The sequence below is a fragment of the Sarcophilus harrisii genome, chromosome 2 (genome assembly GCF_902635505.1).
Source record: "Sarcophilus harrisii chromosome 2, mSarHar1.11, whole genome shotgun sequence".
Taxonomy (NCBI): Eukaryota; Metazoa; Chordata; class Mammalia; order Dasyuromorphia; family Dasyuridae; genus Sarcophilus; species Sarcophilus harrisii.
The window spans coordinates 218,000,599-218,017,497 of NC_045427.1; the positions used below are offsets into that span (position 1 = coordinate 218,000,599).

The following is a 16,899-nucleotide window of genomic DNA, read 5'->3' on the forward strand; positions in this document are numbered from 1 at the left end:
TCCTGTCCCCAAGGAAGATTCCTTACTTAGGGTGATAATTTATTGCTGTGGGATCTCTCCATTCTTTCAGGAAATCTTGGAAGATATGGTATTGTGGTTTATTGAATAGAGTTGTAGACTTGGGAACACCTGGGTTTAAATCTTACCTCTGAGACATACCTGCCATGTGATCAAGGGCAAATCTTTTAACCCCTCTGGACCTGTCTCCTCATCTGTAGAATGGGAATAATATCACCCATAGCACCTCCCTCACTGTTGTAGTGAGGTTCAAATGAGATAAGGTATGGAAATTGTATACAATGTCAGTGATCCAGTCTCATGGTGATGCATCCCGATGGTCATGTCTTGTTTCTTTCCAGCACTTTCCTGCCCTTCCTCGTGCACTGGATCAATCGCTTTTTCTTCTGGCTCCTATATACCAGCAAGATGGAGAACAGGAATATCAGCTATAAGATCCTCAACTACGAGTGTCGCTTCAAGCAGCACGTCCAGGACTGGGCCATTCCCATGTACGGTGCTTTTTCAGGATCATTATATTCAATAGAAGTAACAAAGCTTATTATGTTTAACTGAGAAACTAGGAGGCTTGCTTCCAAGCGCTGCAGCATTGACACCGGGGATGGATGTCAATGAGTAGGAAGACTCCTTTACCCCGTTAAATATTCTCACTTACTGGTTAACTATTGGAAAGGGAAATAGGGAAAATTTCAGGTAAACAACAGCAATGAAACAAGAAATAATGAATGTGATGCCCACAGAAAACTCTCTGCTTCCATTCCTCTTAGTTTCATATTTTGCTTTGCAAAACTATCTCTAAATTATTTCTTTGATTCTTACTTGGTTCCTAATCTCACCTAACTTATTATATTTCCTGCTTATCAATTTGAATGGCTACAGTAGCAAAATTACCAAAAAAAACTTATCATCCATAGTAAAAATTATTCTTTAGCCATTTTCCCATTCTAGGCTTTATTCTTGGTGCTAGGAGTGTTTCCTGTATTTATCCAGAATTCCCAATTCCCTACTATAATTGACATCCAACTGACAAGCATATAATGCTTGTCGTTCGTTTTTTTATTCTGACATTAGGAATAAGCAGGAAACAAAGGGAGAAGATGAGTTGATTAAAAGATGACAGATAGGGGTAATGGGAAATTATAGCAGCCACTGAAAATGATTGAGGTGTAGGGCCTGGAGAAGCATGCTTCAGGAGGGCAAACTGATTTTGGATGAATAATTCAGTTTAAGGGTCATAGAAAGAAGGACAAAGTTCATCTCACCTAGCTGGGTTCAGGCTATGAGACCTCCTTCTCAGGTGTTCAGCATAGCAAGGACCCTACCTGATGCTCCAGAGATGGTGGCTCCAAGCAGCAGTTGGCAGTTTTACTGAGAACAATGCATGGTATAAAGATGGAAACTGACCTCTTGATTCTGCTTCCTTTCCCCATCCACAAATTCCTTGCTGATACATCCAGAACCCCCCAGTTTCATGTCAGTGACCTTTGGGATCCTAGAAAAGCATCTTCATAGCTAGATGCCAGTGAAGGATGGGATAGAGGGAAAAATAAGAATACGCATTTATATAGCACCTACATATGCTACCATTGTGCTAAGTGCTTTATAAATATTATTTCATTTTATTGTTACAACACTCCTGAGAGTGTTGTCCACATTTTACAAAGAAACCAAGACAAAGATTAAGTGACTTTCTCGGGATCACATAGCCAGTAAGTGTCTGAAGCTGAATTTGAATATTTGGTCTTCCTGACTAAGTCCAACATTCTATCTACTGGGTCACCTACCTGCCCCTACTGAGGTTGTATCAAGTTGGAACCTCAGTAGATCCATCAATTAATGAGCATTTATTAAGTGCCTACAATGTGCCTAGCACAGACAGAAATCACAGGCTGAGGAGTCCAAAAATGCTTCCTCACCCTATCTTTGCCTCTCCCTATTCTTCATGAAGTAAAATAACCAGCCAAGTAGAAATTGCCACAAAACTGCCCCTGATTAACATCTATTTGTAACTGACAGTTTACATTCAGGCATCTCAAATTTGGTTATTGTTAATATTTTTAGAAGAGTATAAACATTTTCTAAATTTACTTTTAATAGTATTTTATTTTTCTAAATACATGTAAAGATAGCTTTCAACATTCACTTTTGTAAAACCTTATATTCCAAATATTTCTCCCTTTCTTTCCCTCTTTTCCCTTTCCCAAGACAGCCAGGAATCCAATAAGGGGTTAAACGTGTAATTCTTCTAACGGTTATTATTAACATTTATTTTGGTGTGATCATTAATAACAGTTCACTTCTGTGTAACATTTTGTGGTTCCATAGTACTTGCATATATGCTAATTACTTTGCTGAATCATCACATCATCCCTGTGATGGTACCTGTGAGGTTCAAGGATTTACTTTTTAAATGGGAAGCAGCGTGGTCCAGTGGGGCAACTAGATGGCTCAGTGCATAAAGTGGTAGATCTGAATTCAAATGTGGCTTCAGAATTAATAGCTGTGTCACTCTGGACAAGTCACTTAAGCTGTTTATCTTAATCTTGCTGGAACTGGATGAACAGTTTACCCCCCTTTAGCAGGCAACCTAGCTCACGCAGGGGCCTCTGTGGATTTAGCTATTTTCTCGCTCTACCTAGCAGGTATTTCATCCATCCTAGGTGCTATTAACTTTATCACAACAATACTGGAGAAGAAAATAGCAAATCACTCCCGTATTCTTGCCAAGAAAACCCCATGGACGGTAGAGCTCCACTGGTCACAAAGAGTCAGCCTCAGTGTAACAACAACTTGGAAAGAGACCTGAGGTTGGAATAAGAGGAGCCCCATTCTGGGTCTTACAGTCTATGTGACAAATTCTCTCTGGGTCTTGGTTCCCTATCTGCAAAAATGAGAGGGTTGCCTAGAAGGCCTCTCAGGTCTATTTTAGCCCCCAATTTATGATCCTATGACCTGTGCTCTCCTTCATGTGAGAAACTTTTAGTATGGAAGCTGCATTTTACTGATAGAGATCAGCTAAGTCTGTGACTTAGTCTTAGCAAGTTGACTTGTTTGTCACTTAACCTCTGACTGAGTCCATTTTCTTCTCTCTAAAAGGAAAATAATATCTGACCTGTTTGCCTCACGGGATTGTTATGAGGAAACACAATTTAAATCTTTAGGATTATAAATATATACCTTCTTTTTTAAATAGTATTTTATTTTCCCAAATACTTGTAAAGATAATTTTCAACATTTATTTTTGTAAGACTTTGTGTTCAAAAATTTTTTTTCTCTCTCTCTCCCTTACCTCCCCCCTCATCAAAACAGCAAGCAATCTGATAATAGGTTAACATATACTTTCAAGACTATAGAATGGCCCCATTCATTTAACAAATATTAATTGAGTGCCTACATATAGGAGTTAAGAGAATTCAGGAATACTGAAATTGTCTAACATCATACACTGAATCATTTCAGACTCTTCATGACTGCATTTGGGTTTGGGTTTTTTTTTTGGCAAAGATACTGGAGTGGTTCATCATTTCTTTCTCTAGCTCATTTTACAAATGAAGAAACTGGGGCAAACAGAGTGAAATGACCTGTGCAGGATTACCCAGCTAGTTAGTGCTTAAAAAATTCATGCTGGTTTATTGCTCCCTATTCTCTAGCTCACCCTGCCTTTCTCTAAATCTTTTCCCTGCTTGTGTTCAGACAGACTTCCTATCTGAAAATGGTACTGGTACCAGAGTGTCCCCTCTGCAGCAATGTAAAAGAGATAGGAATCAGGCTTTAGGGTCCACAGATAGAGACACTAAATCTGTGGGTCAAACCAACACACAATGATCTTGTTCTATTTATTCCTCTGGGGTCTTGGGTGCAGTGAAAAGACAGCAGAGGCCTTGTTAGAGCTGAAGACCATGCTGGAAAGTCATCCCAATGTGGTGGCCCATTTCCCTGTGGAAGTGCGATTTGTGAAGGGAGATAACATCCTACTTAGTCCATGTTTCCAGAGGAACAGCTGCTACGTGAACATCATCATGTACAGGTACAGGGTGATGGATTTGCAAGCTCTCCTCAATTCCCAATTCAGGATGAGAGAGAGGAGGGCCAGAATTGGGTCCTCAATTTTCTGAATTGGATGAATGAGGGAAGTGGGAAGGGATGTTATTGTCAGTCAGTGTACTTTTCCTGCAAAACTTAGACTGAGCCCTAACATTGTAGCAGTGAAGGAATCTGGGTCTTCTTTACTTGGTATGTTTGCCAGTTCTAAAACTATTGTGTTTTCTGGGGCTGATAGTCTCCAAATTGTAGACAAACTGGGAAGCACCCCCTTTGTTGTTAGTCCTCACCATAAATATTTTTGTACATATAGATAATTTTCCTCTTTCTTTGAACCCTGTGGGGTACAAGCCTAGTACTGACATCATTAATTCAAAGAGGGTACATATTTAGAGTATAATGACTAGACCAATTCATGGCTCTGTCAGCAGTATACAATAATGTTCATCAACAAATATTTTTAAGTACAAATTTTGACTAGACTCTGGGAATACAAAGACAAAAACGAAACAGTCCCTGATCTTAGGAAGATTATATTCCATCAAGAAAAAAACAATTATAAACATATGAGCATATAAATAACATGTAATGAGTATATAAATAATGAACAAAGGAAATACAAGAAAACATCAAGGCCTCGTGTAAGAAATAGTACTTGAACAGAGCTTTCAAAAAATTAATAGTATTTTATTTTTCCTAATTACATGTAAAGGTAATTTTCAACATTCGTTTTTTGAAAGATTTTGAATTTCTATTTTTCTTCCTTTCTTCGCCTCCTCCCCCCCAAAAAACAACACTCTCATATAAAAATAGGTTTTACATTATTGCATATGTAATGTAAAACCTATTTCCATATTAGTCAAGAACAAAAGGGAGTTAAAAAAAACATGAAAAGAGTGAAAATAATATGCTTCGATTTGCATTCAGATTCCATAGTTTTTCCTCTGGATGTGGATAGTATTTTCCATCATAAGTCTTTGAGAATTGTATTGCTGAGAATAGCTAAGTCAATCATAGCTGATTATCACACAATGTTATATTACTATGTGCAAGGTTCTCATTCTGCTTTCTTCACTCAGCATCAGTTTTTATAAGTCTTTCCAGGTTTTTCCGAAATCAATTGACTCATCATTTCTTATAGCACAATCAATTACATTCATATAGCACAGCTTGTTCAATCATTCCCCAATTGATGGGCATCCCCCCAATTTGCAATTCTTTGCCACCATAAAAAGAGCTGCTCTAAATATTTTTGTCCTTTTCCTTTTTTAATGATCTCTTTAGGATACTGACCTACTAGAGATATTGTTGAACAGTTTAATTGCCCTTGAGGCATAGTTCCAAATTGAATGATTGGATCACTTGATCTCAGCTTTCAGCTTTGTAGGGAGCTAGCAATTCAAAAGGGGGGGATGGGATGATTGGGGAAGAAATATATAAATTCTTCTTACTAAATGTTATTAGTCCAAAAATGGACTTTTTTTACTCAAACCCACAAGCATTTCAATCTTGAACATAACATTGAAGGGGGGTATTTTTCCCTTTCAATGAGGTCATCAGCTAGCAAGATAAGACTTATGAGACTTACATACGTTTTTAAATTATCCAACAAGGGACTTTAACGAGTTGAGTGCAATACCTGAGTTGCCCGTCAGGTGGAACTCTGAACCACTAGCCTTTGTCGGTTCAACCAAGTTGTGTACATATCTTATATACAACGCTCTATGTTAGAGGCAAAAAGAGTAGAGAGCTCCTTATAAAAGATAAGGGATAGTCACAAAATCTTCCCGGGGTCCTCAAACTACAGCCCGCGGGCCAAATGCAGCAGCTGAAGACGTTTATCCTCCCCACCCAGGGCTAAGAAGTTTATTTAAAGGCCCACAAAACAAAGTTTTTGTTTTTACTATAGTCCGACCCTCCAGCAGTCTGAGGGACAGCGAACTGGCCCCCTATTTAAAAAGTTTGAGGACCCCATTCCAAAGCTTTATCCTAAGAGGTTGCAATATCTCATATGGCCACAAGAGGGAACCTGGTCCAAAAGGGTCCATGCTGCTTCCTCCCACTGTTCTTGAATTGAAGTAGTTTTGCTGGCCATATTCCAATTTAGTTTAAAGGATGGAATGGGCTGTTGTCCAAATGTAAAAATATGGAACCTGATGTCTATAATTAGCTCCGAGGCCCTGTCCCACAGTGCATTCTGCTTTCCCCATTCATTTCTCAATGCATTTATAAATTCAGAGACTTTGCATGTCCTTCTTATGTACATAAAAATACTTGGAAAGGAAACTATACCCCAAACTCCCATATGGAGACAGTTGTCTCCAATCTTCTCCCTCATCCACTCCTCCCCTTTCTCTTCCAGTCTTTTAATGTGGACTATACACACATATTTTATAAACAATAGAAGAACATTTGTTCCCCATCTTATGATGGTGGATCAAAAAAAAATAAAATGGGACAATAGGAGAAGTTTCCACTCCCCATCTCAGGATCCCAGATTTTTTTAAAAAAAGGAAAGAAGCATGAGAAATGAAAATTTATAATGTCTGTCATTTTCCACATCAATGGACCCCTTTCCTCCTTAAGATCTCCAGTCACTCTCCGTACTCCAGGATCTGAACTTCTCCTTGTGGCCCCAGTTTTCCTTCATGGCTCCTGAAGATGCATGAATTCTTGTTGCTTCTCCCTGAGTATCCAGAAAGATGCACCTTTCCATGTTGTCTCTGCTCATCCCAGCCTCTCCCAGAAGTCCAAATGGCAAAGTTACAGGAAAGAAGAGAAGAAATTAAAACCAAATGCTTCCACATGTAGACAGTCTCCCTCTAACCCGTCCTGTGGCTTTGTTCTCAATCTAAATGAGAGGCTGGCCATCTTTGGAGGCAGTGTATCTGAGAGGTAGCAAGGTTGTTAATTTGTTACTCTTGTCCATAGCCCAGCACCCAGAGTTACTGCAATGGACTTAGGAGTATTCACATTGGAGCAATGGAGATGTACTTCAGACAGCCATCATTGACAGGTCCCTAACCCAAGGAGAGTCAGTTATTTAAATACTTCCAGATGCACATATAAACATACATCCACAATACCTTAAGTGGGGCTTGATACTGGGACTTTTCCCTAGGATATTTAATTTAGAAGATACCAAAATACTTGCAGTTCTTTAGAAGGGGAAAGATAAAGTACATTTATTTAGGGCTACTTTACAAATTTTGTCTCCCATTCACAACAATCCTGGAGGGTAAAGACCATTTTATGGATGATAAAACTGAAGCAGACAACAATTAATGATTTGCCCTGGAGGGTTCAGCTAGTAAGTAGCTAAAATCAGATTTGAACATAGGTTGTCCTGGGTCTAAGCCCAGCACTCTCTAAATTGCATTTGCCTGGCTGTCTCATATTAACTAGTATTTATATAGCACTCTAAAATTTAGAAGCATAGAAACACAGATATAATATAGAAACAACAGAACTTAGTACATAGCAAGAAAAATGAGTTAAAATAGGATAATATCCTTCTCCCTAGTCACATCACTGATAAGCTCTTCTCATCACCAGTTCCCTTTCTCCATTACCGCTTTACTTTAAAAAAATCTAAAAATAATTTTAAGGAGCTATGAAGGTATATTTAATTTATACTTGCTCCTAGGCATAGTTTGCTCTCTCCCATATGCAAATACTGCTGGTTTACAAGCCTCCTTTCCCTCTTTACCACATATATCCATTTAGTTGCTTAATTTTGTTGTTTTTACCTCCCCAACATCTTTCCCATCATCACTGTCTTTGTTTCTCCTCATGTACTCCTGAATGAAACTGGAGAAAAAAATTATGAAACTATGCTGGTTGGATTCATTGTGACTTTGTTACATAATCATAATCACCATGACAAAGCAATCTTTTTACACTTCCCTAATTAACTCACTATGCCAAACCAGAGCTGCTTTTCTAGACTTTTCATCTCTCCTCCAAATTCCTATGCCTTCTCTTCCTTTTATCCTTTCAGCTGAGGGTCCCTTGCCTTATACTTTACTAAAGAAGTTGAAATCATTCTCTGAGAAGTCCTTTTTCTCCCCCTCCTCCTCCTCCTCCTCATGTCATTTTACTCAGATGCCTTCTGCCACTATTTCTCCATCACCTTTATTTTACATGTGAAGCTGACTCTTCTCCTTGCCAAAATAGACCCTATACCTGTGCAAGTGATCCTATTCCATCTGTTCTTCTCCAGCAGACTAATTCCTCTACCCTCAATACTCTTTAGTCATTTTCTCTGGGCTTCTTCTCCACTGCCAACAAAACTATATGTCTTCCTTATCCTCAAAAAATCTTCACATGACTTGTCCATTCCAACGAACTTCTTATACCTCTCTTCCCTTTTCATGACTAAGCTCCGTAAGAAGGCAACCTACAATCAGTACCCCCAAGTCAAGTCAATAAGCATTTATTAAGGACCTACTCCATGTCAAGAAGTGTGTTAAGCTTCAGGGAAGCTTCCTATGTACCAGGAAATGTATTTGTTCTCCCTGTCTTAAATCTCTTTCCACTCCAATCCATCTATACAGTTGCTAAAGTGATTTTTCTAAAGCTCAGGCCTTTACCTGATGTTACCAATCCCCCAATTTCAGTGATTCTCTCTTCCTATAAACTCTTCCATCTGACAGTTATTTTCTTCACAACTTGGCCCTTTCCTACATTGTCAAATCTTCTTATACTTTAATCCATTCCTCAAAATTTTTGTTCCAATTACTGTCCTGCACACGTTGTGCTTGTTTCTGTGCTTAGCATGCTCCAGCTCTCTCTCTTTCCTGAAATGTGATCTATCCTTACTTCCCAGTCTTACAATCCCTTCGAGACTCAGATTACTTGCCACCTGCTAGTCCATATGGGGTGTAGAGGTGTTTCTACCTTTGGTGTGCACCTGATTCACTCAGCTCTTACCTGTGGCTCCAAGAAGCTATAGCATGTGCTGCAACCACACAGGGTAAGCTGTTTTGACTAAACCAGGTTAAGAGTAGCTGAGGATTCTCAAACTTATCAGTGTGTTAAAGGGGTGTCTGCCCCAGGAAGACATCCCATGGAAGAAACTGATAACAATTTGCTTTAATGGCTATGAAGGTGGAAGAAGTAGGTGCTGTGGAGCATTTAGAATTTGGTTAGTTATAAAGATATTAAGGTCTTTACAGACATCACCAATCACTCCAGTTTTTCTCTTGCCACTGGACTTTGATGATTCTGGAAAAGAGAGTGAATCTGAGAATTTCCAGCAACTCTGCCTCATTTTAATCCAATTTTGTGTGAATCAAGACATCATCTATATTTTTGTACCATTTTTACTTACCTCAAAGTCCTGTGGCAACAAGCAAGTGATAAAGGAAATATACCAGGGTTATAACTGTACACAGTTACCCACAGCATAGGGTCATCTTCCTCAGTCCCAGGTATCTGAGCAACCTTTTTGAAGGGCTGTATCATCTACCTCCTAGCATTATGAAGGAACCAGAAAAGATGCCCTGAAAACTGTGCTTCACCTAATCCTGACTTGCTTACTGCAGCAGACAGGGATCTCACTCTGCAATTGAAACACAAAAGAGCACAAAAACTTTTCTAAAGATGATTCCACTCCTCATCAGTTGGGCACACACTTATGGGCAAAATACAGTAGATGTGAAAGAAAAATAGCTTTTTTAAGAGAACTCAGCAGGTATTGCATCAAAAAAGCATTGAGTGAAACAAGGCTGGCAGACAAAAGCCAGCTCACCAAAATATGAGCTGGATACATGTCTTTCTGAAATGGCTGTTGTGAAGCTGGTATGGGTTTTGTAATCAAAACTAATCTAGTCAACAAATCTGTCAGCCAACCAACAAACTTGTGACAATGTGATTGCCACTTGCAAGAAAGTTCCATGTCATCATCATCAATGAGCATGCTCCTACAATGATGAACCCTGATGAGTTCAGAGAATTTTGTGAATACCTGGAGATTCTCATCATCAAAGAGAACAAGCTTATAATTCTGGGTGACTGTTAATGCAAAAGTAAGCACAGACTACTAGAAATGGCCCAGAAGCCTTGTTAGGATTGGTGTTGGAAATAAAAACAGCAATAATCACATAAAAATGTTTTTCCCATAAATATAGAATGGTTCTGGTATCCAGTCATAAACCTTTAGTTCTCTTTTTCCCATTTACAAACTTTTAGTTCCCCAATTCCTAGATTCTCCATGTGCAAATAACTGAAGCCCACTGTATTTTCTATCTACTACAAAGTTCCAAGGCTGGTAACTGAACAAATGCTATCTCAAGATAGAACTCAAAGCCAGACATGGTTTAGAACTTTGAGTTAGATTTATGCCTCCAGACAAATGAATTGTCAAAGCAGACAACTCATTAACTGTTGTTTTCTCTTGAAGTGAACTCCAAAGATCATGGCTTTCATATACATATTGTCTCTTCAATTGGAATTTAAAGTCAGGGACTGTTTTTGCTTTTGTCTTTGTGTTCTCAGGGGTTAGCTCTAGAACCTGAACAAAATATGAACTTAATAAGTGGTAGTTGACTCATTGATTCACTAGTATTTAACATCAAATCCACTGGCTAATTATCAAATGCTAATGCTATCAGAAGAGAAGATTGATGAAAGACTATGTCATTGGAGGAAGGGGCAAGATAAAACAAGCCTGCTTCAGAGAAGAGATGCTGAATGAAGGGATGAAGTGGTCAGGACAATAAAGTGCTAGCTAATGGATACTTAGCAGGAGCTCAGACCACAAATTCTGCTCTACAGCTAGAGTTGCATTAATAATTTTAAGCTACTGAGGTTCATTTAATCTAGTGCACAAAAGCAGGTCTTCACAAAATAGTAAAGTTCTAATCCAGTAAAATCTTGGGAATGGCTGGTTTAAGGATAAGATTATAATTCCAGGAAACTGAAGTTCACAGCACACCAGCATGAGTGAAGATTTCCAGAGCTTCTTTTGTAAATGAGGTCACTAATGGCCCAAGATTTAGAAAGCACTTTTCTACAACCAAGTTCTACATAGTTCCACTTGGTGTGGGACAAGTAGATTTTCAAAAACGACTCATTCCCCTGGTTTTGCTGAATGCCAACAAGCGTGAGAAACAGGGTGTGTGTTCACTGACTGCAATTTATTTTGTAGGCCCTATGGAAAGGACGTTCCCCGCCTAGACTACTGGCTGGCCTATGAGCGCATCATGAAGGGGGTTGGAGGGAGACCCCACTGGGCCAAGGTAAGGACAAAGTGTTGCCTGAGCAGTTCAGGAATTGAAAGCACTTCCTAAGAAGCTTCTTGGCCCCAAGGAGAATATGGTTTTGCTTAAATGAAAAGCAACTAGGAAAAATGCTAACTGAATTTAAGGAGACGAGATCTGTCCCTTTGACCCAAAGAGTGCATATATATATATATATATATATATATATATATATATATATAATATAACAAAATATTCCAAAAGACAGAAGCATCTATTCATTTCTGGGACCCAATTTCTCTTCTCCATGGAACCCACAAGCACCAACAAGACAGAGAAGATAGGAAACACTCAATGCATGATCTAGGAATTTTTATTTTATTTGTTTTATGCCCTAAGAAATCCTCCTCTTTGGCGGTAACTAGACTTGACTTCAATCCTGCTTTAGCTACTTACTAGCTCTGTGACCATGGACTTTTTACTTAAGTTCTTCTCACTTCAGTCTTCTCATTTGGAAAATGGGGATAATAACACCTACCAATGCCTACTAATGTAGGATCATCTGTCAATCTGCTTTCCAAACTTTAAATAATTCTGTAAATGTCAGTTTAAAAAGACAATCCTAGTTCGTGGACAGAAGTAGGCAGTAATAGCTAGGTTCAAGTTCTCTGACAGAGTCACTTGAGATCTTACTACTCTCAAGCAATTCTCCAAGACAATTCAGATTACCAGTCAATCAGTAGAGAGAATTTCCCAAGTGGAAGTCCTCTCCCATCAGTGAAATCGCATATTCTGAATCTCCTCCTCATTCCATGTTTGACTTGCTCCTGTTTCTTCTGTTTCTCTTTCTTTTACCTCTTATTGGGGAATTCTGTCAAACAGAAGGAACAGGACTTCTTGGGAGAGATGTATCCACCAACCAGGGGTGGGGGGAATCTGATCAATTAAAGACAAAAGGACAGACCAAAAGAAAAGACATTTGTTACATACTAAGGAAGACTGCTAGTTGATAATAGCAACATCAGCTTCCTAGAGTATGGAATAAGTTTTTATAATCTTTTTTGGATTTTAGGGAATACAGCCAATCAGTTGTATTGTGTGGCACTTTAGGATAGATGAGAAAAGCATTTCATAGGAGGAGGGTAGAAAAAAGGAGGGATCAGCTAAAGAAAAAAAAGGGGGGCATATTTGGAATGCAACTGGAAGGATTTATTATAAGAACATAACCCCTGTTCAAGGGCCAAAAACAAGAAGAAATGACAAATATTTTTATAATTGTGAAAGAAGTATTTTTAGACAAAGCTGCAGATCTCTTATCCAAGGGAAATAAATAGTTGTTACAGCAGTGGATGAGAGTTTTGCCAGATTCCTTCATAGTTAGTTATCATTTATTTATTTTTCAATAGGAGTTGAGGACTTTCTAAGATTAGGTCATCAGGTGGTTGGGAGATTTTTGTATTATTAGCCCATCAAGATGTTTCAAGATGATTATTTTCTAATTTTCTTTACACAGCATTGGGGTTCTTGTGATTTTTCAAATAAAATAAGATACATAAAGTATAAGCTACTATCATATATTTATATTATGTTATTAGTCAACTGTTTCTTGTGAGACCTAACACATTCCGTGTTTGCAAATGTGTAAGCATATATATGTATATGAGTATTATAACTCTAACCCCGCTGATTGTCTTTTTGATTCTTCTCCCCTTTCTAGGCACACAACTGCACTCGGAAAGACTTTGAGAAGATGTATCCATCCTTTCAGAAATTCTGTGCTCTCCGGGAAAAATTGGACCCCACTGGAATGTTCCTGAATGCATCCTTGGAGAAAGTGTTTTTCTGAGAAAAGATTTTAAAAATCTTAAAAAAAAAAAAAAAAAAAGCAAAACCTTAGCTGCTTGCTCTAAGATACCACAAGTTTCTACTCCCACCACCTTCTACTCTACCTGGTATAGTGCAGTACTAGAGCAAATCTCAGATCCACAGAATTTCAGATATTATCAGTAACAAAGCTGGTTACACTATCTTTTACCTAAAAACCTCCAGGATTAGATCCAAAAGCCACCCACTTCATTTCTGGATTATTCTAATTGTTAGGAAGTTTTTCCTTCTTTTAAATGGAAATCTGCATTTCTCCAGTTTCCACTCATTGTTCATAATTTTGCCTTCAAGCAGAAAAGGTTTTCCATTTTCTATTTGATAGTCTTTCAACCCTAAATACTGTCTCTTCTTCTCCCTGGACTGTTAACCATGGGATAAGAGATTTGGAATTGGAAGGGACTTTAAAGGTCATTGTAATCTGATTTCATACATCATTTTACGGATGAGGAAATTGAGGTCCAAGGAGATTAAAGTGATTTGTCCCAGATTATACAGGTAATATGTTGCAGAACCAGAATTGGAACAAAGGTTTTTCATTCTAAATTCAATGTTCTTCCACTACAACTGCCTCCCATCCCCCATTTCTTCAAATGACCTTTCTATGGCATGAACTTCAGTTCCTTCACCAATCAGGTTACTTATCAACATCTTTTCCTAAAATATGGAACCCCAAAGCCTAACATAAGAGGATCATTATCCTGATTATAATGCCCCCAAAAATTAACAGACAAAGATCTTATACTCAATGTGAACTTCCCTTCTGTGCACATAGACTAAGTGTTTCTGTACCAGCCAAACCAAAATGACTACATTATCAGATCTGCATTACCAGCAGTGATCTCATTTATTTTTAATATTGAGGAGATAAATCAACTGTCCCCCACCACAACTAAGTTGAAAAAAAGTTCCTTAAAGGCAGGACAGGAACTATTTTCCCTCCTCTTTCTCTTTTCCTTACCCTTCTCATCTCTCTTTATTTCTTCTCCTTCTCTTTATTCTCCTGCTTCACCTCCTGTATCTCCTTCTTCTTCTTTTCCTTCTTGCTCTTCCTCTTCTTCTTTTGCTCCTCCTTCTTCTTTCTCCTCCTTTTATCTTCTTTCTTATTTTTTGTATCTCCTAGCACAGTGCCTGGCTAAAGGCTTTTTGATGGAATGAAGAAATAAGGTCCTAAATCAATATTATAAGCATCACATACCTTCAACCATACTCCTTTCTTCATCTTATGTTCATCAGTCTATTTTCCTCCATTAAACTTATTTTTGCTGTCTTTGAAATAAAATGCTTTATTGACATCTTTTTTGTCTCTACATCATTTCCCCCCACACCATTTCCCTTCAGATTGAACCCTCCTTTGTAATCAAAGAAAAACAATTAAGTAAAAACACTGAATACAGACACTATTTCTGACAAGACATATAATAGTACCCTGCAACTTTTTGCTAAATAAGATTATTTGTTCTCCAGAGCATTCACTGTTTTTTTCATTACTCAGGATTCTACTTCCTTCTAGGGATTTTTCATTTAGATAGACAGACACAGACACATTATGGCATGGCTTGAAAATGGCCAACGAGTGACATGCTGGTTCTGGCCATTTTAGACATGGAGAAACATATGTTCTCTGTCAAAAGAAAAACATGGAGATTCAGGAGCCCAGCAAACTCAATGGACTGAGGTGACATCACAGTGAATAATGATCAGTCTCACACACTCCTCATCTGTACTTGGTTTATTGAAACACCATGGGGCTAAGCCATATGGAGGGAACATAAACTCGCCTAGCCCAGTCTAGTCAGTCCAGAACAGACCATATACAATTTGCATTCCATCCAGCTGGACAGCTAGCTGTGCACTCCAGTCATTTTGTTATTGTAGTCCGGTTACTTTTCATATCCCCCAAATCCTACTTTCCATCTCTTTTTCTCCTCAGAATAATCAAATCAACAGCCCAGTTGTTTTTAACATTTCTTTCAGGAGGTGATCAGTAAATTCTTTCAGTTATTTGACCTTCAAATTCTAGAATATCAGAACAATTTTCCTTGATAATTCCTTGAAAGATGTTGTACAGGCTCTTTTTTGAATCATGGCTTTCAGGTAGTCCAATAATCTCAAATCATCTCTCCTGGATCTATATTCTAGGTCAGTAGTTTTTTTTTTTTTCTCAATATTTTATATTTTCTTCTTTTTTTTTTTCATTCTTTTGATTTTTTTTTTTTGATTCTTAATGGGTCATAGAGTCATTAACTTCCACTTGTCCAACTCTAATTTTTAAGGAATTATTTTCTTCAGTGAGCATTTGTACTTCCTTTTCCATTTGGTCTATTCTTACTTTTTAATTGTTTTCTTTTTCCAAGCTGTTGACTTTTTTTAAAAAATAATTTTCTTATTTCATGCTCATGTCTTCCCCTGATTTTTCTTCAGACTCTCTTATTTGATTTTTAAAAATCATTTTGAGCTCTTCAGAGAGATTTTGGGGGCTTGAGATCAATTATATTTCTCTTTGAAGCTTCTCATGTAGGTATTTTGACATTGTTGTCCTCTTTTGAATTAGTATTTTAATTTTCCCTGTCACCACAATAGCTGTCTATGGTCAGAGGGTTTTCTTTGTTTCTTTTCTCATTTTCCAGCCTTTTTCAGGTCTTCTAAAGTTGAGCTCTGTTCCTAGGGTACAGGGGGAATTCCAAGCTTCTTGCACCAGGATCCTGGTTACTGGCATTTTGCACTGGGGTTTCTGGGGCTGGCAGTTTGCACACATTCATTCATTCATTTATTGTTTAATCTAATGCCTCCAACTTTTCTATTTCTGGATAAACTTTAAGTATTAGGAATCTCCCTGACATTCTCAGCATCCCTGAATGAACAATTTGGGATTGTATGTTTTTATTAACTGTCCAGCTGATTTCCCCTACTATATGCATTTAAAGATATAACTATTGATTTTGTATTTCTTTGTAAGACACTCCAGATTTTTCCTTTGTTTTGCCATGTTTTCAGTTTGTGCCTGATCTAGAGTACTTTGAAAGAATGAAGAAAGGGTAACTATAGAGAATAAAAAGAAGACATGGCCCTTACCAAGGAAGAGTTTACCATCTATTTTGGGGAAATAAAACAGGTGAAATGTTCTATAATATAGGGAGGACAGCAACTGAAAGAAACTTGATGGGACTAAATGCTCTTGAGAGGTATATCAAAACAGTCCAATCAAGCCTCTTTTAGAGCTTGTCCCTGGAAAATATTTGCATAGGCCAGAACTTTTTAAACTGTGGGTTTCAACCCCATATGGGGGTCATATATAACTGAATGAGGGAGCCACAAAATTATGATTTATTATCTGTAAATATTTGATTTGTATACCTATTTTATATACCTATATACCTAGGGTTGCTTAAAAATTTCTTAGGCAAAAAGGGGTCATGAGTGGAAAAAGTTTAAGAAGGCCCGGTATACACTATGATTGGCATAGTGGGAATGGAAAGGAATTGAAAGGATTTTTAAAGTCTAAGTCAGTAAGTAAGAACAGCACAGAGGTAGCAGCAAAGGAGATCCAAAAGACAGACAGTTCTTGGAAACTTATTTTGCTGACTCCATATTAGCTAAATCTGGATCACAAATAGCTGAGGGAGCCCTTGGGACTATCAACTAAAAAAGGTCGATATATCCTTCCTGAATAGAGAAGAGCAGCTGAAGACCATCAATGAGAGAGCAAATAGCCCAACTCTGTAATACTGCAGCCTATAACTCAATGCTGTAATCT

The 16,899-nt window shown here is 38.0% G+C and overlaps 1 protein-coding gene across 1 annotated transcript in view; it reads left to right on the forward strand.

Moving 5' to 3' along the window:
• LOC100931979 (L-gulonolactone oxidase) overlaps positions 1–13,865 on the forward strand; it is a 50,731-nt gene extending 36,866 nt beyond the window's left edge. The window contains exons 9-12 of the mRNA XM_023495428.2: positions 360–509; positions 3,881–4,045; positions 11,210–11,300; positions 12,979–13,865. Coding sequence (XP_023351196.1) covers positions 360–509; positions 3,881–4,045; positions 11,210–11,300; positions 12,979–13,107 — 535 coding nt within the window. The 3' untranslated portion in view covers positions 13,108–13,865. The remainder of the gene's footprint in view (positions 1–359; positions 510–3,880; positions 4,046–11,209; positions 11,301–12,978) is intronic.
• The last annotated feature ends 3,034 nt before the right edge of the window (positions 13,866–16,899 follow it).